Genomic DNA, 24456 nt, shown 5'->3' with positions numbered 1-24456 from the left:
CATCTCAATGCAATGCCCAACTCGCTTACTAATGCATTCGCATCCCTGCATCCAACGGGAACCTGCTCGTCGCTGGTTGAAAATCAACATAGTTATCCTCGAAATGCGCATCACGCCTGACCACGGCTTCGACAATGAATCTCGCCTTTAGCGCTGCTCGACCATCTACCTCTGGCTCTTTTGTTTTCTGAGGGTATAATGTACGGGCAGCACGTTCAGAAAGCACACCAAAAGCAGAGATGACATTTTCATAGGCCGTATAGGCCCCTGCAGCCGAGAAAAGCGTGTTTGGACCACCGCCAGCTTTCACCGCAGGCGAAGGAGTGGGCAAAGGACGAATTGAGTCTCTATCGTCTCCTCTAGCGGCGGATTTGCGAGCTCTAGCACGCGCACGAGCGGTTTTAGGCTGCACAGAATCCGCAACACGAGTCATTTTGGCCATCATTCCATGCTCTTGTGCTTCAGTATGCGATAAAGCTGTAACCGCTGCCGTTTGGGAAGCTTCAGTGAGTAGATAAGCTTCGAGTTCTGCCTCTGCTTCAGCAACTGCTGCACGGGCGATCCGTTTTTCTTCTTTGGATGGCAGGCAGACGATGGCGGATGGATCCATGCCGTTGAGCGTGTCTTTCTTGGGCCGGAGTGGGGTCGAGTTGCTGTGGCTGTCCGGTAGACCGTCGAGAGTGGACTTGAGTAGACGAGGTTTGGACTGAGCTGACATTTCCATCTCGATCTCGTCCTGGAAGAGAGGAGCTGACTCGGTGGGATCGACTGCTGCGACTGCAATGGATGCGGCATCAGGGGTGTCTGTGTCGATACTGACGAGTGGTGGCGGTATTGATGTTTGCTGATCTGCAATGTCGAATCGATATAGGCCAGCCGAGCCTGTCTCGAGTAGGTGTGCTTTTGTCTCTGGATCGATGTCTGCGGTGAGGATGTATGGGTTGAGTGTATCAACTGCTTCGGTCGGAGCTAGGGCGCGGAGGCTGAAATCGGACCCTATTATTGCTAGGCGTGATGCAGACTGAGTTTGTTGCGTTGCTGGACGACCATTCGTCTCTCCGGCTGCTACTTTCTCCAGAGCGAGCACGCGCTGAACGTGACAGTTGGCACCCACCTCCACCGCCATCAAAGACAGCAGCTTGAGGGAATCCTTGATCGAGTCAGGGTCCAGACCTATCAAAGTTCCGTCATCGAGAACACCAATCTCGTAGACTGCCAAACCTGCGCCTTCAAGCAACCTCCACTTGAGCTGGGTGACAAGTCGGTCAAAACGCTCTCTGCTGGGAGGTAAGATCTTGAGCTTGTATTCAAGATTGCCCTTCTGATCGACTTCGGGTGGGATAGGGCCAAAGGCGGAAGGTGGCGAGGCGCCGTTGTGAGTATCGCCAATTGTGGTGTTGGCGGTTGTGTTGCCGTCAATGTTGCTGAGACCGTCAAGTAGTGGTGATTTGCGCGATCTAGAAGCCATGGTCGGATGGAGCCCTACATTCTGCAATGGCGATGAGGAGTAGGAGACTGTCTCGGAAACTCGGCTGAAAGCAGGATGGAGTCGTGGCGAGCCTGTAGAGTGACGACTGTTGCGCTGCGGAGAAGGATGGAAGCGTTCGCTCGGCGATCCCTTCGCCGAGCGAGGTTGATGAGTTGATGGTATTGACTCATGATCTTGGAGCTGCTGATCGATGCTGACGTCCATGTCTAGCGAGAAAAAGCCGTCTGCCTCATCGCTGATGTCGGAGAGTGCATCGTCACACGACATGTTGAGCAAGTGGAGGTCTGGTAGCTGATGGTCAGCCGCGTGGAGATGCTTGTCGTTGTCAGATTCGTCCATCAGCGTATCACTAGAGGGAGGAGTGGTAGGCGCCGTAGTAGATGCGCTGGTGGACGCAAAAGTGGAGAGTCGACCTGACCAAGACGAAGCTAACCTAGGCGATCTTGATATCTGTTCGCCAAACATGGCGGTATGCGCGGTGAGGATGGAAGGAGTGTGTTGCAGCAGGGTAAGCAAGTTACAGGTGACGAAGAGAGCGTGATATCCTGTCGACCATACTGCTATATGCCCCGAGACGTTGAGTTGGAAGCTAGATCGAGACCCGCGCTGCGATGATGGTTTCGACGACGTGGTGGTGGTGGCGACGACGTGGTGGCGACGACGTGGTGGCGATGATGATGAGTCAGGAAAGCTGAGTTCTGTCCTGTCGGATGTGATGCCGACAATGTGAGTGATGGCGATCGTGATAATAGCCAAGAGTATCGGAAGGGCCGAAGGCGGGAGTTATGGGGGGGCAAGAGGCCAAGAAAAGGGTCCTTTCGGGGTGAACTAATCGGGTGATCCGTCGAGTGAATCAGCCGATCGGAATGGCCGTGTCTGTGTGATGTGATTTCCAAAAGTGGACGTTGAATTTGCCTCGCTCAGATCAGCCTGCAAAGTGTGCGCGCACTTTCGATTGGATTGCGCCTTCTCTGGAACTGCGTTATCGGCTTGGCCGTCCTTGCCTCCACCTCACTTTGCACAGTCACCGCTTCTATCTTGTGACCATCACATCCCACCCTATTCAGCTTGTCGGATATTCCGCTCCTTTCTCCTCGTCGCCACCGTCGCCACCGTCGCCATCGTCGCCATCGTCGTTGCTGCGCTCCATCATCTCAAGACGGACACTCGGTAGCTTAGCTCAATCCCCCTCTTCGTGTCGACGCGTCAAAGTTCTGCTTCAAGATGGTAGGTTGCATTGCCTCCATCCCCTCGCTGTCGCTTTCTCAGCTCCTCTGACAACCATCTCTTTTTCTTTTTCGTTGCGACAACAGGCACGACCCTCGGCATCGACGCCGCACCTCGTTTGGGCGGCAGGTCACTTTCTCTGCTTCTTTGCCGGTCTCCGCTATCTTGCGGGAACGCTCATGTTTGCAACCTCGGGCGGTGGTCTTTCGCGATGGTACACGGCAGCCTATGTTGGTGCCATCATCTCGTACTGCGTTGTCGTCTACAAGTCCTTCGGTGTTCCTCAGCTCAACAAAGCCTACATCCAACGAGCCTTGATGGATGAAAACGTCCAATACCTCTTCCTTGCGGTATACTGGTTCATGTCGAAATCCATCTTTATCACTCTGGTTCCCTTTGTCACTTTCTCCCTCTTCCACGTTCTCACTTTCCTTCGAACTACGCTGGTCCCCATCGTTTTCCCCTCTGCTTCACCCGCACCCGCAACCAACCAAGCAGCTGGAGGAGATGCAACTGCATCCCAATCCTCCGCTCCACCGGCCAAAATCGCTAAATTCATCCAAGCTTGGGTTAAGGCGAACTACGATCCTGCTATGCGGTTCGTAGCTTATGCTGAAGTGGCTATCTTTGGACGAGTTTTGTTTGGAGCGTTTTTGTTGAGGAACTCGTTGATGGCACCTTTGTTCTATGCTCACTTTTTGCGTCTTAGGTTCTATATGAGCTCTTTTACCAGAGCCGCTTTCCAGCATGTTAAGAGTATATTGGATGCTTATACTCAGCATCAGAGCTGTCCACCGGTGGTAAGAAAGGCTTATTTGACTTTGTCCGATTTGATCTCTAGATATGCTAGTTCCGTCTTGTCCGTGCAGAACGCTGGGGCGGGTCAGCATGCTGCTGCTGGTGCAGGAGGTGCCGCTGGTGCTGGTCAGCCAGCAGCGGCAGCGCAAAGGAGGTAAACAGTCAGAACATCGCTTCACTACCAACCTCGCTTTCACTCCACCCCTTCAACACCATTTAGTTCATCCACCCATCTTCTTTCATTCCACCACCATCATCATCATCATCATCATCATCAATTGTCCATAGTCCCATTGCTCATTGCTTCCTGCTTTGTAGGCTACAAAACTTGTCCTTTCTGCCGCCCTTTTTCGCTCCAAGTCGCTCAGAAAAGATTGCACAGAACATAGCTACTCGTTTGTCAGGACTGCTTGGTGAGCAACGAAAAGGGACAGTGATGCAGTTGGTTGTTTGGTGGATAAGCAAGGTTGAGTTCGAGTAAGGTAGGCATCGCCCGCCTTGGTTACATCATGAGTTGCCTTTGGGTGCGCGTTACGATTGCTGTGCATTCCAAGCCTCATTGATAGCATGAAAAGCAGCGCTGGCGATCATTTTCTGCTCCGTGCTTGCAGCTTTACTAATCTTATCCGGATGCAGCCTAGCAATGGCCTTTGTGTAGTTCTTCTTCAATCCATTCTGATCCAACACCTGGTGAAGAGCGATAGCCTTCCATCCGAGTTCAGGCCAGACGATGGTATCCAGTGATGAGAGCAGCGCACGGAGGTTGGTCTCTTTACCACGCTTCCAGTTGTCAATCTTAGCGTCGACGGAATCTTTGAGTGCGAACTTGTCCGACTCTTCTTGTGCCTGCTTCTGCTGTTGATTGGCAAACACTGCACTGGCCTTCTCGTCGCCGGTGCCGAAAACAGCGGTGTGTTTTGCTGGACCTGCTTTGTTGGCAGGCGGTCCGGTCGAGGATACAGCAGGACCAACAACTTTCTCGCCCAGCATCTTTCCGCACCGGTGCAAACCTTCTCTAGCAAACTTCATGTTGCTCGTCGCAGTCTTGACACCTGAACCTTCTGCTTTTTCAAACTCGAGCAAAACTTCCCAATCGGCCTTGGCCAGTTTCCATCTCTCGCTCGCCTCTAGTGCCTGGGCACGTCGAACGAGCGCCTTTCCGTACGTTTCGCGCAGGTTGATATTGGCTAGTTCGGCTGGCAGAGAAGCTTCTTGACTTGCACGGTAGACTGCGACGCGGCCGTTCGAGTCGCGTTGAGAACCGCCAAAGAGGGAAAGCACAATGGACAGCAGTTGATCACAGTCAGCAATGGTACCCGATGCGTCACCATTCTTGAGTCGGACATTGGCACGGTTGCTGAGCAGAGGCACAAGTCGGATCGAGTCGGAAGAGGATGAAGACTCGAGTGCAGAGATAGCACGGGTGTAGCTAGCTTCAGCATCGCCGTACGCACCACGACGGAAGTGCTCGTTGCCTTCTTCTTTGTTGCCGTTGGCAGACGAGATGGAGTGGGATGCATCGAATGGAATGGGACGTCGCTTGAGGGGAGCTTTGGGAGGGATGGGTGATGGTGCGGCGGATCGAGCTGGACCACGTCGGTTGCGTGAAGCGTAAGGAGCTTTGGCAGTAGCGGCGGATGGAGCAGAGGCATTGGATCGAGCAGGGACATTTGGTGGAACTTGCGATGGGGTCTGCTGTCGAGAGATGTTGCTGGCTTGCTCATCAGCTCTACCACCGAAGAGTGCGCTGGCAGCAGAAGACATTGCGGCGGCAACACCCGCTGCCGGGGCTGCAGGTCGACGAGGAGTTCTGGTGGGTGGCTCGGGAGCTTGCTGTGCTGCATCGTCATTCTCGTTGTCAGAATCCTTAAAGCCGCCACGGTCGCCATTGTTGCTAGCACGAGCATCATTAGAAGAGGAAAGGTTGGCAGCAGCTTCGTTAGCCTCGGCATTCTCTGCATCAATCATCCATTTGGGCTTGCCCTCCCATTGCTTGTTGCGAGATGCAGCAGCTGCAGCACCCCACCTACGATTGCGATGACGCTCGCTGCCTGCGTCAGAGGGAGTAGTGCTGCGTTCGGCGGCTGCACGATTTCGCTCTTCCAGCGCTTTCTGCGCCTGAGCCTTTGCAGTAGACCAAAAAGCACTGGCCTTGTTGAGAACGGAAGTGCCAATCTCGGAGGCTTGTGCGTAGATCTGATCTGCCTGCTGTTGCCAGTCAGCTGCAGCTTCGCCATCTGCGTTAGCTGCTGATGGGCCGTGGCGGTGGCGGCCTTGTTGTCGAGCCTCATTGCGACGCTGTTCTGGTTGCTGAGGATGGCGTCGTTGCTGCTGCTGCTGGTCTGCTGATCTGCCGAAGCCCTCGTTCTCTTCGTCGTCCGAATGACGGAAACCGCGAGACTGCGATTGTGCTCGCCTTGCTTCACACGCTTGAAGCTTGCGAGCCAGACGCTCATCATCGTCGTGCACCTGATGGGATGCTTGAGCAGCACCGCCGACAAGGAGTTCGAGAGCTGCTTCTACATTGAGACCAGTATCGGTCTGTGCAAGCGCACGCTTAGCTTCCTGAGGCGAGAAGCCCATTTCGACAATCTGACCGATGATGTGAGGTGGTGGAGATGCGGTGCGTGCCGGAGCGGAGCGTCCGCCGGCAGTCGGACGGCTGCCACTAGCAGGTGAAGCGACTCTTGAGCTGCCAGCTGACGAGGTGGAAGCAGAGCGAGACAGAGCAACAACACGAGGATCTTGGGCAGAGAGAGAAGACTTTAGCCTGTCCGAGACGGGCATAGCAAGAGCACCGAGAATGTCGTCTGCAGGGTCGTCGTGATCGGCATGAAGGGCTACCTTGGGCGCCGAGAATGGTTGATCGAAGCTGTCAAAGTCGAAGGGGTCGTTGCTGGGTGTTGCTCTCGCCTGGGTTTGAGGAGCGAGAGTTGGTTTGGTTGCAATGGTTGTGGAGTTGGCAGGGACTGAGGAGGAGAAAGTATCAAAGTCCCAAAGATCGTTGGCTGGAGCAGCAGGTTTGGAAGCTAGCTTGGCAGCATTCGAGCTGGTAGGAAGGATGGGTGCGGGAGAGTTGAGACGGTGCTGGGCTGCAGCCGCCGGTGGCTTTCCTACTGTAGTGCTGTTCGATCCAGCGCCACTGCTTGCGCCAGTAAAAGCGGAAGATTGAATGCCAGACCAAAGAGCATCGTTGCGACGCTTATCCTCGTCTGCTTCCTTGAGCGATTGTTCTCGGGCGAGCCTTTGACGTTCGGCAAGACTCAAGTTGGCTTGCTGCTTTGCACTTGATGATGAGGAGAAGAGGGAAGCGAAAGCATCGTTGCTAGGAGTCGAGGAGGATTTGGATGCGGAGGTGTTGTTGTGTGCGAGCGATGCGGATGGAGAAGGAGTAGCAAAGGAAGAGCCATAGTAGTTGGGTTTGGATGAGCTCGAGTCGAAAGCGGAAGTATTGGTTGCGAATTGAGATGATGTTGAGGCTGATGATGTTGAGGCTGATGATCTTAAGACTGATGATCTTAAGACTGATGGTGTTAAGGCTGATGATGATGATGACGAGGGCGTAGACGTAGGCTCTGCTGAATTGCCTGGCTTGTTGGATTTGGCAGCGTTGGCTGAGTTGGGTTGCCAACTCAAGCCGAGCAGATCGTCCATCACGATCGGTGGGCGCTGTGATGGCGTAAAGGGGAGGAGCAGAGCAGATTATCGAATTGTGATGGAAAGGGAAATAGCCAACGATATCAGTAATGCTCTTCGGAAGAGCCGATGCTGACCAAGTGTGTCTGTGCGTGTGTCCAAGACCAAAGGAACACTTTTGTCCCATGAATCGCCCCACGATATTTTGCTTTTGCTCCAAGGCTTGCCGGCCGATAGAGACGAAACAGCTGCAACCCACAATCCTAGCTTGCTGCTTCCAATCACCAATCAACGCAGTCGGCCCCGATCCGATGGTCACGAGGCTCGTTCAAAGTGGCGTCGAAATGATCACAAACGCTCATCGGATGCTCCGTAGACCGCATGGCAGCCCGCGTGAAAGAGAGAGAGAGAGAGAGAGAGAGAGAGATGAGTGCAGTCGTCAGGTTGAACGTCCTGCAACAGCATGATCTGAGGTAGAAGACAGCGTATACGATGCAAGCAGGGTTCAGTCAAGTGTTTTTGTAGAAAGAAGCCATAAAGGGTCCGATGTCTGAGTGAAGAGGGAAAGAGGGAAAGAGGGAAAGAGAAGCGCAGAAGAGGTCTGTCTGTCTCAGTCAAGATGCGCAGTTGCTTCGATCTTGCTGCCGTCCCTTTTCTCTTGGACACAAACACACTGGAGAACTGCGTGAAAATGAAAAGAATGCGGATGCATTTTTTAGGTTTTAGCGCCGCGCAGAATCGAGTGAAAGAACAGGGTCGAAGTCAAGGGGGCGCGCGCTCATGACCCTTACTCCATCACAAACGGAGCACCCGACTATTCTCTCGATAACCTTTACGTGGCTGTGATGGTCACAATCACAATTCGAAGCCACATGTGATCATTGGGGAGAAGAGATAACCAAGCATTGAAACCTGTCGGAGGAGCCGTAGAGATGAGTCAAGTGCCTTTAAGCAGACGGAGAGTGTTGGCTAGTATTTTGTCGCCACCTTTCCCACCCCTTTTTTGTTTCTTTTTCTTTTTCTTTTTCTTTTTCTTTTTTTTTTTTTTTTTTTTTTTTTTTTTTTTCTTTTCCTGCAGCGGAGCGGAGTGTGGGCGAGGGACTATTTCCCTTGTTTTTCCCCCCCTCAGCTTTCGGCTTCTCCAGTGTGGTTTAAGTGCATCTTTGTTCTGCGCTTTCCGCTTGGTTCTCCTCACCATCTCTTCCCTCTGCTACCATCATCTCGACTCAGCCATCATATCAACTCAGCCATCGTCTCTCTCTGCACCGACAATCGTCAGAGCGCGTCCTTGTCAAAGTCTTTCTCTCGCTCCCTTATTCCAGTACGGCAGCTCGAGAACACATACACAGTTACTTGCCTCTTCCCTTTCGACCAAGCCCCTCTTCACCTTTGATACCGCTCCTCAGCAGCTAATACCACCGCTTGACTACGCTTTCCTGCTTCTCTTTGGCAGCCGGTTGGCTCCCCAGTGATCGCTCACCATGTCGTTCTCAGACACGGCTCTTGCCGCTCCCCTACCCACAACAGAGGCAGCCGCTACAACAAAGCAGTCTGATCTGGTATCAAACATTCCAGCCCCGTCCCCACGTCTTGCCCAGCTCGACATTGTTGCAGCCTCTGCATCTTCGCCTTCCAATGATATGTCGCCAGCGCATCCCGCAACAGATTCGAGCCGTCACTCCACCCCGGCCACATCGGCGGCAGGTTCCGACCACGCTCAGTCCACATCACAGCAACCCAACGAGCTTGCTTCAACAATAGCATCTAAGCTAGCTCCTCAGCCCACAACAACCCAGCCAACCATACCGAACATGCCTGCACCGCAAAGTCTACCCGAGCCAACAACTTCTCCACCATCTTCACTGCAGCAGGCACAGGAGCAGCAACAGTCGCAAGAGCAGCATCAACAGTCGCAAGAGCAGCAACAGTCGCAAGATCAGCCTCAAGAGTCACGTCAGGAGGCCAAGCAGCTTGAAGAGCATCCTCTTGCTTCGATCCACCCTGCCTACTTCTACCCCACCGATGCTTCTGCTTCTTCTTCTCACGATGGCATCCCTGTCTTCGAGCCCACCATGCAGCAGTTCCAAGATTTCTACGCTTTCTGCCAGGCTATCGATAGCTGGGGCATGCAGTCCGGCATTGTCAAGGTAGTCCCACCCAAGGAATGGCGCGACGCCCTTCCCGACCTTCGACCCGAGCTCAACAGGCCTCCTCCTCGCCCATCTGCATCCGACGAGGAGCAGCAGGCAGAAGAGCTCGCCGACCTCTCCAAGGTTCGCATTCGCAATGCCATCGTCCAGCACTTTACTCCTGCAGGCTCCGGTGTCTGGCGTCAGACCAATATCACCCGTACAGCAAAGATCTGGAATGCCAAGCAGTGGGCGGACGCATGTCTCTCTGACGGTCAAAAGGGTCCTGAGATGGATCGCATGAAGTGGAAGGTCGAAGTTGAAGGCCTATCCAACGGCGGTTGGGGGCCCAAGAACATTGGCATCAAGGACAGCGCCACCTCTTTTATCCTCGAAGAAGACGGTGTTCGAACGAGAAGTGGCAAAGCCCGTCCGTCAGAGCCAAAGCCATCTCTCAAGCGCAAGCCTGCTGACGGAGAGGAAGCCACTTCAACTCAACAGACGCAAGATGACCAGCAAAGCAACCAGGATGCAGAAGCCTTTACGTCTCCTCCTCCATCTGCCACTTTGCCCTCTTCACCTGAACGTCGCTCACAACGACTCGTCCAAAACAGTCCACAGGCTACTCCTTCTGCCTCCTCTCGAGATGCATGGCCCGTCAAGAAAAAGAACTGGGAGGCAGAGGCTACCACACCGGACGAATGGCGCGCTTTCGACTACCAGAACTGTTGGCGCAAGGAAGCGCTCTCGAGCGAGCAACTCAGTGCGCTGAACAGCAACCAGCAGACCGCATCAACCAGCAAGGCCAACGGCTCTGCCGAATTCTCCTCCTCAACAACTACAACACCACAAGACAAAGATGCATCAGCCACACCACCTACGCTTCCCTCGCCTTCCGACTGGACTCCGGAAATATGCAGAGAGATCGAGAGCGAGTATTGGCGCAGTCTCAACTTTGGTAAGCCTCCAATGTACGGTGCCGACCTCAAGGGCACTCTCTTTGACGATCGCACCAAGCACTGGAATGTAGGCAAGCTCGACAATCTGCTCAACCGTCTTCGTCTCAAGCGCAAGCTGCCCGGTGTCAACACTCCCTATCTCTACTGGGGCATGTGGCGAGCCACCTTCGCATGGCACGTGGAGGATATGGATCTCTACTCGATCAACTACATCCACTTTGGTGCACCAAAGCAGTGGTATGCTATTCGACAAGCCGATCGACAGCGATTCGAGTCGGCAATGGCCGGTGCTTTCCCCTCGGATTCACGTCGCTGCCCTCACTTCATGCGTCACAAGTCCTACCTCGCTTCTCCTTCCTTCCTTGCATCGCACGGTATCCGACCGCTCAAACTCGTCCACAATGCCGGCGAGTTTGTCATTACCTATCCTTATGGCTACCACTCTGGCTTCAACCTTGGCTACAACTGTGCCGAGAGTGTTAACTTTGCCCTCGAGTCGTGGCTCGATATCGGTCGCAAAGCCAACTACTGCCACTGTGATCAGTCGCAAAACAGCGTTCGCATCGACGTCGATGCCATGCTGGACGAGAGCAAGGAGATGGAGGAGCTCGACCGTAAGCGAGAGTTGCGGCGTGCTAAGGAAGACCCCACCGTTCGCGCTCTCGAAGAGGAAGAACTCGAGAAGCGCAGAATCAAGAACGAAAAGGCCAAGGAGCGAAGGAGGCTCAAGAAGGGAGCTGAGGAGGCTCCAGCTGGTCTCGCCCTTCCTCTGCCCTTTCAAGGAGGCGAGGACTTCTACGTCGATCCAAAGGAATCCGCTTTTAGTCCATGCGTGTTCTGTCCAGCCAATGTCCACACCGACTTGGTGTCTACGCCTGCCGACATTCCTTCCACCAACCCCAAACTCAAGGCTATGGCCGGACGACACGCGCATCGACTATGCGCTAGTTTTGTTCCCGAGACGTGGGTGGGCAAGCAAGGCAAGGCAGATGTCGTTTGCGGTATCGAGGGTATCGACAAGGCTCGCTTCTCGCTCAAGTGCCAAATCTGCTCCAACACCAATCTGCAGAAGCTGTACCCCAAGATTCAATGCACACGTGGCAAGTGCCCGCGCTCAGCCCACGTCAGTTGTGCGCTGGTCGAAGACAACGGCTGGTTCGTTGATGTTGTTGCTGGAGAGACAGCCGATCGTCTCGAAAGCAAGAAGGAAGTACCCGCTGCCAAGGTTCATCAGACGGACGGATTGGAAGATGGTGAACGTCTTGTGGTGCTCTGCAAGACGCATAACCCCCTCTTCCGCGAGGCTGAAGAGGCTCGCAAGGCTGAAGCACTGCGTGAACGTATCTACGCTTTGCCTTGCCCCGGGATGGTCAAGATCAGGACTTCAGGTGGCATGTTCCAGGCGCTCATGGTGGAAGTGCGTGAAGATGAGGACGAGATCATTATCGAGGACGAGGGTCGTCCGAGTGCAGTCAAGTTCCAGCAGATCATCTTGGATTCGCCATCTGAGACTCCACCTGTCAAAGAGGAGTCCATCACCAACAATGGCGATGCTACAGCAACTGCGCCGCCAGCCGAGAAGGGTGATGCCGATGCCCCTCCGGTGAAGCGCAGAAGGAAGCAAAGCGAAAAGGCCAGTGCAGCTGCAAAGGCTGCAAGCGAAGAAGCAGTCGAGGCTGCCATTCTTGCCGAAGCGAATGCTGCAGCTCAAGCTGAGGCCATCCAGCGCCCTCGCAAGTCACGAGCAAAAGTGGCGGCAGCAGTATCGCAAGCAGATGCTGAAGCACAGGCAATGTTGGAGGCTGCAGAATCGCTCAGCTCTGTTGCAGGCAAGAAGGGCAAGAAGGATGAGAAGGCGGAAGCGGGTGCAGCTGAGCTGAAGCCCAAGCCAAAGCGACAGCCAAAGAAGAAGGCACAAGCTGGTCAGCCAGCGAACGGTGATGTAGTGGCGGCACCCGCGCCTTTCGATGCTCAGCAGCAGCCGCAGCTCGGTTCGGAAGTAGCATGGCCTGGCCATCCCATGCAGCAAGCAGGGATGCAGGCTCCGCAGCCGCAGCTTCCACAACCACCCAAGCGTGGTCCTCGTGCAACCTATGCCGCTCAGCCACCGAACGCCCAGCAGCAGCAGCAATACCCAGAGCAACACCCTCACTACAAGTACACGCAACACCTGCAGCAGCAGCAGCAGCAGCAGCAGCAACACCAGCAGCAGCACCACCACCACCACCAGCAACCTCACCCGCAATATGGCATGGACTATGGACAGATGCATCGCAACCAGCAAGATCCTCCATCGTCGGGCGAGTACGGGCAGTACCCTAACCAGTACGCGCCTGGTCATCCCCTCCCCTACTCCTCCAGTGGTAGAGAATACGACCCTGAAGCAGCCGAACATCACTCCCTCGCATCTCGCTATGCGCAGTCCAGCGTCCCTGCCGCTTCCCCCAGCCACAATCATCCACGACCAGCACCTTACCCTTCGCAGTACCAGCAGCATCCAGCCTACCCACCCCAGCAGCCGCACGTAGACTCGTCAAAGTCGGCTGCTAGCGACTCGGTTTCCCCTGTACCCGCATCTATGCACCCTTCAGCCGCGCAGTACGGTTATATTTCAGCCCCTCCGCAAGGATATCATAACCGAACACCATTACTTCCGACATATGCAAAACCGTTGTCGCAACAACCGCAACACGCACCACAAATGTCGCAAGGTGGGTTCGCGAACGAGATGTACGGCTACCCGGATTATAGAGGACCGTACAATTATTCTGCTCCGATGCAGAGTCATCCTGGTTATAGGGGTTATGGGGGTTATGGAGGTCAGCTGGGGCAGGGGCAGGGGCAGGGGCAGGGTGGTGGTGGCGGAGGAGGAGGAGGGCAGTATGGGTATTCTGCGGGAGATAGGGCTGGGTATCACCCTCAACAACAGCAGCACAGTGCAAATGGGATGGGGAGCGGAGCAAGGAAGTTTGTTGATGAAGCAGGTGTAGCCGGGGGCCAGCCGCAGCCGCAGCACGCGTACTATCAGCACCAGCAGCACCAGCAGCACCACGCGCAACAGCTGCAGCAGCAAAATGGGCAGCCGGGCTACGCTGGCGGACACTAGTCCCGATGCAACCCCGGCGGAACCTTCTGACAAGAATTGATGCCAAGCAGCAGTATAATGCAGAGCTAGATACCTCGAGAGTTGGCTCAGTAGTGCTTTCGAACGCAATGCATGCTCTGGATCGCAGCCAGCCCATCCCGCTCTTGGTCCGAAGCAGTGCCGTCGTGTTTGAGCAAAACGTGTCGCTCAAAACTGACCAGGATGAGGTTTGGCGAGACACAGGCGTGTGGACCCTGTTTTTGGGTCAAAGCAGCTGGAACGATAGCGGTGCTGTCAAACTGGCCGACTCGACACAGACTGGTAGCAACAAGCAAAGGATGTTAAAATAAAGGAGTCACTCGGCGACGATGATCGGGAGATATCAGCCAAAGTACAGTGTTCAAGCTAAAGAGCAAAACACTATACCATATTGACATACTAGAAGTGAATGTGGTGGGAGCCTCGAGGTCCCTGCCAGACTTATATACAAACATGTGGTGCATGCCCAACTGTGGGCATATCCTACCTAATGACAGTGTGTAACAACAAGTGGGATACAGTTGTATCCAATCTCTGCCTTGTATCAGCTCAGCCTGATTCTTTATCTGAATTGTCTCATCTGATCCCAATCAGATCTACTTAACCTGATTGCTGACTGAACCTTCTCTGCCCAATCCTCAACAGATCTGATCTACATTATCCATAGATTGGACTAGATCACAATCTCCAACACCCCCTCTCAATCTGGTTTGTCCTTATAATGTTGTCAGTCCCAACTGTCTAAGGTACACAAGCCTTGGTGCTGCAAGGGGCTTTGTCAGGATATCTGCAAGGTTCTCACTGCTTTGGATGGGGGCAATTGTGAGTTAACCATCAGCAACTTTGTCCCACAAGAAGAAGTGTGCAATATCAATGTGTTTTGTCCTCTTGAAATGCTGTGGTTCATTAGTAATGACCCTTGCTTCAGACAAGTCACTGTACAGGATTGGTATGGTAGTGTCAAGTATCAGTTCCTGGTTGCATGAGTGCAGTGTCAAAGTTTCAGCTGTGACATGGATTGAGGATGTTCTTGGTAATGACTGACCCAGTTCTCTCAAGAACATGGATATCCATAGCATTTCCCTTGCTGTGGCTGCCAGTGTGACATATTTGGCTTTGACTGAACTGTTTGCTATGGTCAGCTGGAGTTGGGAGGACCAACTGCATTGTGCCGCATCACGCTCGTCTTGGTCTCTTGGCTGGGATGTTTGTGGCTGCATCACACTCATCTTGCTCTCATGGCCAAGATGTTTGTGGCTGCAACGAGATATCACTCATGTCTTTGTCAGTCTCTTTAGCTTCAGGAATACCATCAATTCACAACCTCATCATACGACTGCGCAGCAGCACATGCATATGAAACCGTTGATGGCAAAGACATACCCTGTTGTTGAATGGAAACACTCTTGTGACCCCACCCAATCTGAGTCCATCCATCCCATTAACACCTGCTTGCTACTGACTTGGCTTGCCACTAGGCTAATGTTGATCTTTCCTTTTAGATGCCTGATGATCCATTTCACAGCAACTAGGTGTTTGCTTGATGGATTGACAACAAAACAGGTGCATTGTCCCACCACAAAAGCTATGTCAGGTCAAGTTCCTTGTGCAATCCAGAGTAGCAATCCAACCAGTGAAGTGTAGTACCTGATCTCTTCTGCATTGGCTGTATCACCTTGTTGCAGACCCATTGTGTTGATTGCTTCTGTAGCTGGTGATTGTGTTGACCAAGCCTCATGCATACCAAACTTTTCAAGTAGTCCTTTGATATACCCAGTTTGATTGTTCAAAAGTGTTTGCAACTCACAATTGTATTTGACATTCATACCAATGATGTGTGAAACATTTCCTTGATCTGTGATGCTGAAGATGCTGGATAACTGATGTCTAACTGAACCAATGCAGGACAATGTTGCTCCAATGATGAGTAGATCATCAATGTAGATTGCAAGCATTATCATGGCATCTTTGGCTCCTTGTGTGTAGATGCATGGTTCTGCACAACTCTGTCTGAATCTGAATGCCTGTAGTTGTTTGTTGAGGGCAGCATTCCAGAGTCTACCTGCCTGCTTGAGACTGTATAGTGCTTTCTTGAGATGGTAGCACTTCCCATTGTTCTTGTGTGCCCCAAACATGGGGGGGATTCACATGTGGATGACCTTGTCTATTTTTCCATTTAAGAATGCCATGCTCACATCTAGTTGGGTGACATGCAGCCCATATTGATGGGTGAGAGCAAGAAGTATTTGCACTGTTTGAAGACAAACAACTGGGCTGAATGTTTGGTCATAGTCCAAGCCAGGTCTTTGGGTGTAGCCTTGCACCACAAGTCTTGCTTTGTACCTGGTGGTGCAATGCTGAGCATCCAGTTTCAACTTGTATACCCACCTTACTCTGATCAGTTTGCTGTCTGCAGGATGTCCACTAGCTTGAAGACATTCATCTTTTGCATGCTTTCCATCTCAGTGACCATGGCTTCTTTCCATTTTGGCCAGTCATCTCAGCTTTTCACTTCTGACAACAACAACAGTTTAAGCAGGATGCCATCTGTGCTTCTGAGTTGTTGGCTGCTGGCTGTCAGGGCAACACCATCCATTACAGTGGCCACAAAAGCCATCTGGTCAAAGTAGTGGTCCAGGGCCTCAGTTGTTGGGCCTATGGTGCATCTTGTAGTGAGGGCCATGTAACTGCACAGGGTCAGGGGATCTGGCATCTTGTTATCCAGTGATTTGGGTCTCGGCAGCATGTAGTCATTGTGTGAGCTGAATTGAGGGGACTCAAGTTGTGAGGTGTCATTGGGATCACCTGGGGTTGTGCTGGTGCCCCCCTTGGCTGTCGCTTCATTGAGCTGGTGGTGGAGGTCAGTGTGGATAGCATCCATATCAATGACAATCTCACTGGCTTCTTGTATCTCAGACATGATTTGATCCCATTCTGGAAAGGGTGTCAATTCCTCATTGTCATTACTGGGTGGAGTTGCTTCTCACTGTCTGGAGAAGAATGGTAAGGAGTGGTTAACAATGTCATTGTCATTAGGGTCTGGCAGCTCATCATCTGTGGGTAGCCAGCTGTACAAGCACAGTAAGTCATTTTCACCAGAGAAGACTGGTGTGTGCAGAGACTGTGCACCTGTGTTCAGACCTTCAAGCTCTGAGAAGCAGATGTCCTTGGCTATGACAATGTGATCAAGATCCTTTAACCAAACCTGGTGTCCTTTGATTGCATGGGCTGCACTTGAGTAACCTAAGTACATGCCCTGTAGGGTGCAAGGGTGCAGGTGCTTGCTTGCTGTCAGGTTGTTGCAGAGCCAAGTTGTCTTAGTGTTACCACACAAGACTACATATGCAATACATCCAAAGTGACAAACATTACATAGGTTGGGGGTCTTGCCATAGAGAACCTTGAATGGTGTCTTGTTTCCTTGTGTGGTTCCAGCAAGCCAATTGCATATGTATGCTGCTTGTGATATGGTGTAGGGCCACCATTGTTCTTCAACATTGCTGTCAAACATCCTGCATTGTGCAACCTTTTGGATGCTCTGCATGGCACATTTGGTGAATGCATTATCAGTGTGTTGTTGCATCAGCAAAGCAGTGACCTTGATCCTGGCTGACAAGCACAGGTTGTGGAATGATATTGTCCAGAGTTCCCCTTGATTGACCCTAACCTCCTTGATACCTTGAGCCAGCATGATCTCATGTGCTTGCCACTGGGTAGATTGTTGCACCTCCAACATCCATCACAATGCCTCTGTGGTCACTTGGGCTTTGTTAGTTAACCCCCAAACCCATATCATGCCCAAGTATGTGTCATGTATTACTAGGATGTATGAGTACTGCAGGTTCTTAGGTAACAGGCCCATGACATCCATGGAGACTAGCTCCAGCAGGTACCCAAGTTTGCAAGGGTGCAGGTTTGTCCTTGCAGTGTCTTTGCTACATATGCAGGTGCCACAGAGTGTTTTGGGATGAGATGTCTGGGAGGAGGGAATGTTGTGGCTGGTGGTGGCTGCTCAAGTGCACAGGAGTGCTCCATGGCCTGGGTGACCTATGTGGCAGTGCCAGAGATTGGCTCTATCACTTGACATGTGTGGTCAACCCTTGCTCTGTACCGCTCCTGTGAAGGCTAGAGACACCTCAGGCTTGGGCATGCTATTTGTCAGGGGTCTCGCGCCTGAAACCTGATATTTGTAGTAGAAATGCGTCTATTACAGATCCTGTTGAGATATGTGGTAAAGTGCAGTGTATTATTCTTCTTCTCAAGATCTGTTGTAGAGAGCCTCTATGACTTTTCTCACCCAAAGATGTAGTAGTGTGTTTGCTATTGCAGGTTTTGACTAACTGCTGTGGACACTCTGTCCAGAGGTAGCTCGGCACAATCAATAACTATAGATAGGTTGCAATGACACCAAGGTCTGGTGTGAGTGATGTTGCTGGTGCCAACATGAGTGTCCAGTGTGTTGACTGAGTGCTTGAAGTGATCCCTGGACTGCAGTGGATGACTGCCTTTGGTTTCTAATGATCAAGAGAGCCAGACTGCAGTATGAACTGCCTTTGGTGTTGATCGATATCCAGACCGCAGTTAATACTGCCTTTGGATGATGTCAGTGAGCAGTGATATAACACATGTGCTACAATAGAAGCAATACTATGTGATTGCAACTTGCTGATGGAAAAACTACTAAATATACTTATGCTGAAGTGATAACTAGTAATGTATGGTGTAGAGTGGATGGAGCTCCACTCGACTATTATGATGAGAAGCATGGTCATATATATAGATGTGCCCCCCAGTGTTGCCTGTGACACTGCTACTGCTCCAGGGGGTCCTCTCCAACACTGCCCCTCCTCCTCGTGTTCCTCCTAGCTGTCCTGACTACTCTGTGAAGTTGCTCTTTGGTGCTACTCCTTGTCCTTCCTGTGAATGGGAGTTGCTTCATCCTTGATAGGGGCCACTCCCACTTCATCTGAGTGGCAACACACCCCCTTCTTCATCTCTCCCATCCTCCAGCTCCGAGTTCATCATCAAGTTGGCCCCCTGCTTCATCAGGGTGGCAAACCCAATGCTCCCACCATCTTGTCCTGCTGAGATGTCTGTGCAATCAGCACCCATGTGAGATCCATCATATGATCATGATACTATGGATCCCAGCAGAATTTGTGATACAATCCTTGCTTGTGCCAATCTGGGCAAGATCTGTCATAGAGCCTCTCTACTACAGATCTTGATGAACTCTGTTGTAAACCCCTCGATTTGCCCAATTCTCGATTCCTGTGCTCCTCCTCATGAGACTTCCGCTTCTCATAAGGCTTCTGCTTCTGCGCTTCTAGTCCTATGACACTATCATCCCATAATAACATTCCTGCTGCAGGGTATCCGTTGCCACTGATTGTAATGCCTATCGCATGGCCATGTCGGTCTTGAACTGTGATGAGTTCATCCTCAAACATCACTTTTCCTTTTGCTTGAGTGACTGCCTTGGTACCAATGAGATTTGTCATTAATTCAGGGACAAGGAGGCATTTGCCATATACCATCCATTCCCAACACTTCATTGTTGGGCTGAAGCTGAGTAGACTGATGATGCCTCCCACTTTTGGTACCTGGAGTTTGCCACTGTCAGTGGTGGTGATGCTCACAGAGTTGTCAGCATCACACCATCCTTTTCTGTGTTGTGCCAAGTTCACCATTACACATGAGGCTCTGGAGTCAAACACAAAAGGTATCAATCAGGGTGTTATAGATGTTGGTGCTGATTCAAAATCTGTTAAGAGTGCAAGTATTGGCACCTTATCCTAGTTGTCTTGTGGCTCATCAAGCAGCAGCACCACACAGGCATTTGCACAAGCCTTAGGTGGTACTTTGACTCTATCTTGCTTCCATTTGTCATATGCAGCCTCATTGGGGCACTGGTTTGTGTGGTGTCTGTTGTCTCCACATGCCCAGCAGTTGACTAGGGTTGCAGTGTGCAGGGCACTCAAGTCTACATCCTCAATGTGAGTAGCAAGTCAAACTGGAGCACTGTCTGCTGCTAGTTTGTAACACTTGCACAAGATGTTGGTGACACTTGATGATGTATGTTCTTTGATTAATGTTTTGTATAATACAAAGATTGAGTTGAAGAGGGTGTTTCTATTGCTGGGGAGAGTGCATTTCAAGGTCTTGTACCAGTGAGCTGGGGTCCAAGGCTCAGTCAGGTAGGCATGTAGTTCAGAGACATGTGCTTTCCATTTTGTGAGGAAGTTGTAAGCATGGCTTCCTACTTGATTCCACTTCAGAGTGTACATTGCCTTGAGGAGCTCGTATTTCTTCATATCCAAATGTGCTGTACATTTGTTGATGGCCCAGTTGCATCTCAATGGGCCTGTCTCCTTGTTCCAAAAAGTACTCTGTCTGTAGCTGTGGAGAGAAACCGTGCATGATGATCAAGCATAGTAGAGAGTCCACATTGGTGAACATTGTTAGCTTGCAGTGGAGTACATCACATGCAAATGGTATGACTGAGAGCTTCTTGTGCAACAGTCATTGCCATGCATGAACCAAAACTCTTTTGGGGTTGAGTAGCTCTTTTTTGACCCATCTTAATTTGTTGCTTAGGCTGGTCAACACCTTGAGGTGATGGTTTGTCAGCTGGGTCAGCTTCAGCATTGTGGTGGGTGTGGCTTCTTGGCTGCAGAGAGGTTTATTGGGTGTTGCTTCTTGGCCATGCAGAGGTTTCTTGGATGTCTCAGTATGTTGTGCCTTGCTGCCTGACAGTGTAGCATCTTGAATGTCATGTTGGCCAATATCTGCAGCATGATAGTAAGGCACATTGCCTGTATTGGTCAAGGTGCTGGGCTTGTTGCCCTCAATCTTGAGGTCTAGAATTTGTGAGGTGTCACTGTCTTCATTTGTGATGAAGAAGTTGATGTGTGCTCTCATCTGTTTTCCAAGGTCAAAGTGATTGCAAAATGGGCCTAGTTTTTGGGTTGCAAAGTAGAGATGGCTAGCACACTGGATTAGGATAGTGAGCAGCATCACTACTTGCTTCCTGTTTATGCCACTGGAGTAGTCAAAAATCAGTCCATCCTTCAGCTCCTCCATTGTGCTGTATACTTTGTTTTTGATCATCCTGTGGAATCAGCTCTGAAGTTGATTTGCGAGGTGATGGATGATGTCCTTAGCATTTTGAATGAAGTCTTTGTATGCTGAGTAATTGTGGTTCGACATGTCAATGGTGAAACCTCTTGTTGATATCAGATTTTGGTAGTGTATTAGCTATTTGGGCTCATAACTTGTTAAAATAAAGGAGTCACTCGGCGACAATGATCGAGACAAAGGATTAATTCCAAAAGGAGTTGCAATTTCCCAAAAAAAAAAAAAAAAAAAAAAAAAAAAAAAAAAATACAAAAACAAAAACAACCACCTCGAACCTTACCCGCATCTTCACCTGGCTAGGCAAGCACTCAGTGAGGGAGAAGGGTTAGAGCTTAGGTGGACGGGAGCTGATCTGAGCGGGGCCCTGTGCGTAGACCTGTTGGATCTGCTCTTTAAAACGCTCCACGGCTTCGTGTCTCTTGACCTTGAAGGTAGGAGTCAACAGACCATTTTCCACCGAGAAGGGCTGCATGGTCAGATATAAGCCTTTGATGTATTCGAAACCTTTCATCTTGTTTTGCCGGGCAATCTTTGTATATTGATCCAAATAGGCAGCAATAACTTTGGGATCCCTGCAGGCATTTTGCATCGCATCGAGGTTATCAGGAGTGATGGTGCTGCCGAGAATCTTGGATGCTAGCGGTGCGAATGTGGTTGGTTCGGGAACGGAAATGCCAATCAGATAGTCCCTGAAGGAGTCGCCGTGAACCAAAAGTTGAGCTGCGAGCGGGTTTTGACCATAAAATTCCGAGAGATTGTCAATCGCAACATACTCTCCCTGGGAGAGCTTGAGCAAAGATTTAACGCGATCGATGATTTTGACGCGATTAAACTCGTCGATGGCGGCAATATCGCCAGTTCGCAAGAATCCATCGTCTGTAAGAGCCTCTTTGGTTTTATCTTGATCCTTGTAGTATCCAGGGAAGGTACATTGGGATTTCACGAGAACTTCACCGCGTGGGAAAGGTTTATCCTCGCAAGTGTATCCCAGCTCAGGTACATCGGCAAGTTTCAACTGCATGCCTGGATAGACAGCACCTACGGAACCCATGGAGATGTCGTTAGGATACATGACAGTGCAGAAACCGTAGTTTTCGGTTTGGCCATAACCTTCGCGAACATCGCAAGAGAGACAAACTCGAAGGAGTTTCAGAACATCACCTCGGATCGGGGCGGAGCCGGAAGTGATGTACTGCACCTTACCGCCCAGAAGGGCTTTGACTTTGCTAAAGACGAGAGGATCGTAGAGCGGGTGAGTTAGGCTTCCGTCTCGGTCGTGGTTGGCAATCTTGGTAGCCAAGGCCTTGCGAAGAAGAGCAGCTTTGAGACCAGGAGCAGCAGCCTGAGCTTGAACGAGAGCGGCGATACGGTTGAGGACGCGAGGAACGGAAGGAAACATATCGGGTTTCAAAATCGACATGTCCTCGAGAAGACGAGTGGTGTCGCCGTTAAAGTAACCGACGCGACCACCGGTGCGGACAACGACGATTTCGCAGAGTCGAGCATAGATATGAGCGGTGGGGAGGTAGGAGATGACGGTGAACTTGCCACGTTTGTGGAAAGCCATGGTAGTGGTCACGTAACCACCCATACCGGCGGTGATGATAGCCGCTTTAGGGTTACCGGTGGTGCCGGAAGTGTAGCAGAAGGAGTGGATGCTGTCATACTTGGGAGGGATGTGGGCAGCAAGGTTCTTACGACCGAGATCGAGGATTTGGAACCAGTTGAAGATTTGGATATCGCAAGTCTTGGCCCATTCTTTAGCAAGCACGTCACGTTGCGGGTCGACGAAGCCAGCTTTGAGGGATTGCTTGCTGGGACGGAAAGCGTCGAGGATGACAATCGCCTTGAGCAAAGGCAATTTCCCCTGCTGGGCGGCAGCAAGAGCAACGCCAACGTGATTAGGAGTGGTGAAGAGGACGCGAGTTTCGGCATGGTTGAAAATGTACTGAGCGGAAGCAGCATCGTAGGTCTCGTAGAGCGAGACGGTACGACGGCTGTAAGCCAAATTGGCATAATCGATGATCATGAATTCTGGACGGTTCAAAGTCCAAATAGCAACAGTCCATTCAGTTTCGCCAAGATGGTTACCGAGAAGACCCTGCTTGGCAAGAGCGCCGAGGCCAGAACCGATGGCAGTTCGTTCCTCTTCGATTTCCTGGTGGGTATACCATTCAAAGTAGGGTTCAAAGTTGTTGGTGACGGGATTCCAAGGTCTCCAACCAGCGACTTGTTCCTCGAGGTTTTCCTCCTTGGCGCGAAGGAGAGTATCGTATACGGTGCAAGTGGTTTCCCATTCGGGCTGAGCAGCGGATTTGTAGATAGGGGAGAAACCAGGCTGCTTGGAACCGGGAACGGGAAGCATCTGCTTGTCCAACGGGAAGCTGACTTCGGCGGGCAAATCGGTTGACATTCTAGAGACCTTTTCCGTGGGGGTTGGGTTGGGGTTGTTTGAGATGGTGTTGGTTGTGGTGATGGGATGGTGAAGAGGCAAAGCGATGATCCAGGGGCAATCCAACAGTATGGCAGCGCGGGGGATGGTAAGCAGGCAAGGGAGGCCAAGCGCAGAGAGGCATTCCGGCAGCCTTTGAAGCGGAGAGAAAGCGGGCAACAGCACGACAGCAGAGGTGAGTTTTCTCTGTCTGCTTCTGGGCCCTCGGTCTCTGCCTCTTCTGCCTCTTCTGCCTCTTCTGCCTCTGAGTCACTCTCTATCGGCTCTTCCGTCTGTGATACTTTAGGAGGAATGTGATGCAACCAAAGAGAGAAAAGCATACACCTTTTCAACCGGAACATCCGAATCCCAGCTGCTCCTTCTGCTATTTTGCTGTTATTGTGGCTGTTATTGTGGCTGTTGTCCTGTTGTGCCGTTGTGCCGTTGTGCCGTTGTGCCGTTGTGCTGTGCTCTCTGTTCTGGAATCGGTGAAAACGCGCGTCTCTCTCTCTCTCTGTCTCTCTCTCTCTCTCTCTCTCTTCTCTCTCTCTCTTCTCTCTCTCTCTTTCTCTCTCGGCTCGCTATGGTTGGCCGGCATCTTGGATAACCGGTCCAGCCGGAAGTCGAGCGCTTTCCATCAATCGCCACACAGCAGCCCCGTTTTTGTTTCGCACGAACCCACCTCCTCCACTAAAACCAAGCATAGACCCACACACCACAGCAACACCACAGCAACAGCATAGCATGATAGAGAATCTCGCTGGACAGACATGTGGGGAGGGCTCTTTGTTTGCAAACACCGACCGAGATGAAAGTGGGCGACCGAGATAAAAGCGGGCGACCAAGGTGTCCAAGTTGTCCGTCTTGATGGTGGAAAGGAAGCATGTTAGCTACCCGATCTGACAGTGCAAAATCAAAAACCAATTCGGATCTCGCCATTGATTTCTTTCTCATACAACACTGCCTCATCGGGATCGGGATCGAAATCGGGATCGAAATCAATATTAAAAATCGGGATTGAAATCGGGATTGAAATCGGGATCGGGGGAAATCTGGAGTTTGCCATGGAGGCAAAGAAGGATCCAAGTCGCAATGCTGCTTCGACTCAACAAGAAAAGATACCAGGTGTGCATCAGGCAGGGAGAGAGAGTGGCAGCATATCCGCTTTCGAGAGCCAAGACAAGCAGCGCTTCTTTTGCCTATATGTTTAGTGGTGGGCAGCCTTTAAAACCTTCTGGCCTGTAGGATTCGAAGGCAGCATCAGCAATCACCGTCGCCAGAAGAAAGTGGAGAGCAAACGAGTCAGCGATGCGTTGAGACGTTGACCATTCGATTGTCTAGCCTCAAGGACCATGTCAATACTGACCGTAAGGGTTGCGCGGGTCCTTGGAAGCCTCCTCAGTAGAAACAGCCATGTCCTGCAGCTTGTTGACACCGTAAAACACAACACCGGCCGCGATGAAGAAAGGCCACATAGGCTTCAACATAGGAGTCGGGTAAGCGCGGAAGCCGAAGAAAGCCATTGC

General features: G+C 51.5%; 9 protein-coding genes across 9 annotated transcripts; 2 read left to right on the top strand and 7 right to left on the bottom strand.

Annotated features, from left to right (window-relative positions):
* Positions 1-28: 28 nt before the first annotated feature.
* On the bottom strand, positions 29-1954 carry UHO2_06263 (uncharacterized protein; the record flags this gene model as incomplete). Its single annotated transcript, XM_041560486.1, has 1 exon — positions 29-1954. One exon carries the CDS (start codon positions 1952-1954, stop codon positions 29-31), a length of 1926 nt encoding a protein of 641 aa, XP_041416420.1.
* A 941-nt stretch (positions 1955-2895) lies between these two features.
* Positions 2896-3672, top strand: UHO2_06262 (uncharacterized protein; the record flags this gene model as incomplete). The annotated part of the gene is made up of 1 exon (XM_041560485.1): positions 2896-3672. The coding sequence occupies one exon, from the start codon at positions 2896-2898 to the stop codon at positions 3670-3672; it is 777 nt and encodes a 258-aa protein (XP_041416419.1).
* A 373-nt stretch (positions 3673-4045) lies between these two features.
* UHO2_06261 (uncharacterized protein) lies at positions 4046-7168 on the bottom strand (the record flags this gene model as incomplete). Its single annotated transcript, XM_041560484.1, has 1 exon — positions 4046-7168. One exon carries the CDS (start codon positions 7166-7168, stop codon positions 4046-4048), a length of 3123 nt encoding a protein of 1040 aa, XP_041416418.1.
* Positions 7169-8631: 1463 nt separating this feature from the next.
* Positions 8632-13344, top strand: UHO2_06260 (uncharacterized protein; the record flags this gene model as incomplete). The annotated part of the gene is made up of 1 exon (XM_041560483.1): positions 8632-13344. The coding sequence occupies one exon, from the start codon at positions 8632-8634 to the stop codon at positions 13342-13344; it is 4713 nt and encodes a 1570-aa protein (XP_041416417.1).
* Positions 13345-14189: 845 nt separating this feature from the next.
* Positions 14190-15497, bottom strand: UHO2_06259 (uncharacterized protein; the record flags this gene model as incomplete). Its single annotated transcript, XM_041560482.1, has 3 exons — positions 14190-14619; positions 14746-14868; positions 15010-15497. The coding sequence occupies 3 exons, from the start codon at positions 15495-15497 to the stop codon at positions 14190-14192; spliced, it is 1041 nt and encodes a 346-aa protein (XP_041416416.1).
* Positions 15498-15862: 365 nt separating this feature from the next.
* UHO2_06258 (uncharacterized protein) lies at positions 15863-17098 on the bottom strand (the record flags this gene model as incomplete). The annotated part of the gene is made up of 2 exons (XM_041560481.1): positions 15863-16328; positions 16350-17098. 2 exons carry the CDS (start codon positions 17096-17098, stop codon positions 15863-15865), a joined length of 1215 nt encoding a protein of 404 aa, XP_041416415.1.
* Positions 17099-19884: 2786 nt separating this feature from the next.
* Positions 19885-20445, bottom strand: UHO2_06257 (uncharacterized protein; the record flags this gene model as incomplete). The annotated part of the gene is made up of 1 exon (XM_041560480.1): positions 19885-20445. One exon carries the CDS (start codon positions 20443-20445, stop codon positions 19885-19887), a length of 561 nt encoding a protein of 186 aa, XP_041416414.1.
* A 379-nt stretch (positions 20446-20824) lies between these two features.
* On the bottom strand, positions 20825-22912 carry UHO2_06256 (uncharacterized protein; the record flags this gene model as incomplete). Its single annotated transcript, XM_041560479.1, has 1 exon — positions 20825-22912. One exon carries the CDS (start codon positions 22910-22912, stop codon positions 20825-20827), a length of 2088 nt encoding a protein of 695 aa, XP_041416413.1.
* A 1225-nt stretch (positions 22913-24137) lies between these two features.
* On the bottom strand, positions 24138-24453 carry UHO2_06255 (putative ATP18 - subunit i/j of the mitochondrial F1F0-ATP synthase; the record flags this gene model as incomplete). Its single annotated transcript, XM_041560478.1, has 2 exons — positions 24138-24169; positions 24297-24453. The coding sequence occupies 2 exons, from the start codon at positions 24451-24453 to the stop codon at positions 24138-24140; spliced, it is 189 nt and encodes a 62-aa protein (XP_041416412.1).
* Positions 24454-24456: the final 3 nt, after the last annotated feature.

Source organism: Ustilago hordei (genome assembly GCF_900519145.1).
Source record: "Ustilago hordei strain Uho2 genome assembly, contig: UHO2_contig_17, whole genome shotgun sequence".
Taxonomy (NCBI): domain Eukaryota; kingdom Fungi; phylum Basidiomycota; class Ustilaginomycetes; order Ustilaginales; family Ustilaginaceae; genus Ustilago; species Ustilago hordei.
This window is presented reverse-complemented; position numbering and strand designations above follow the sequence as displayed.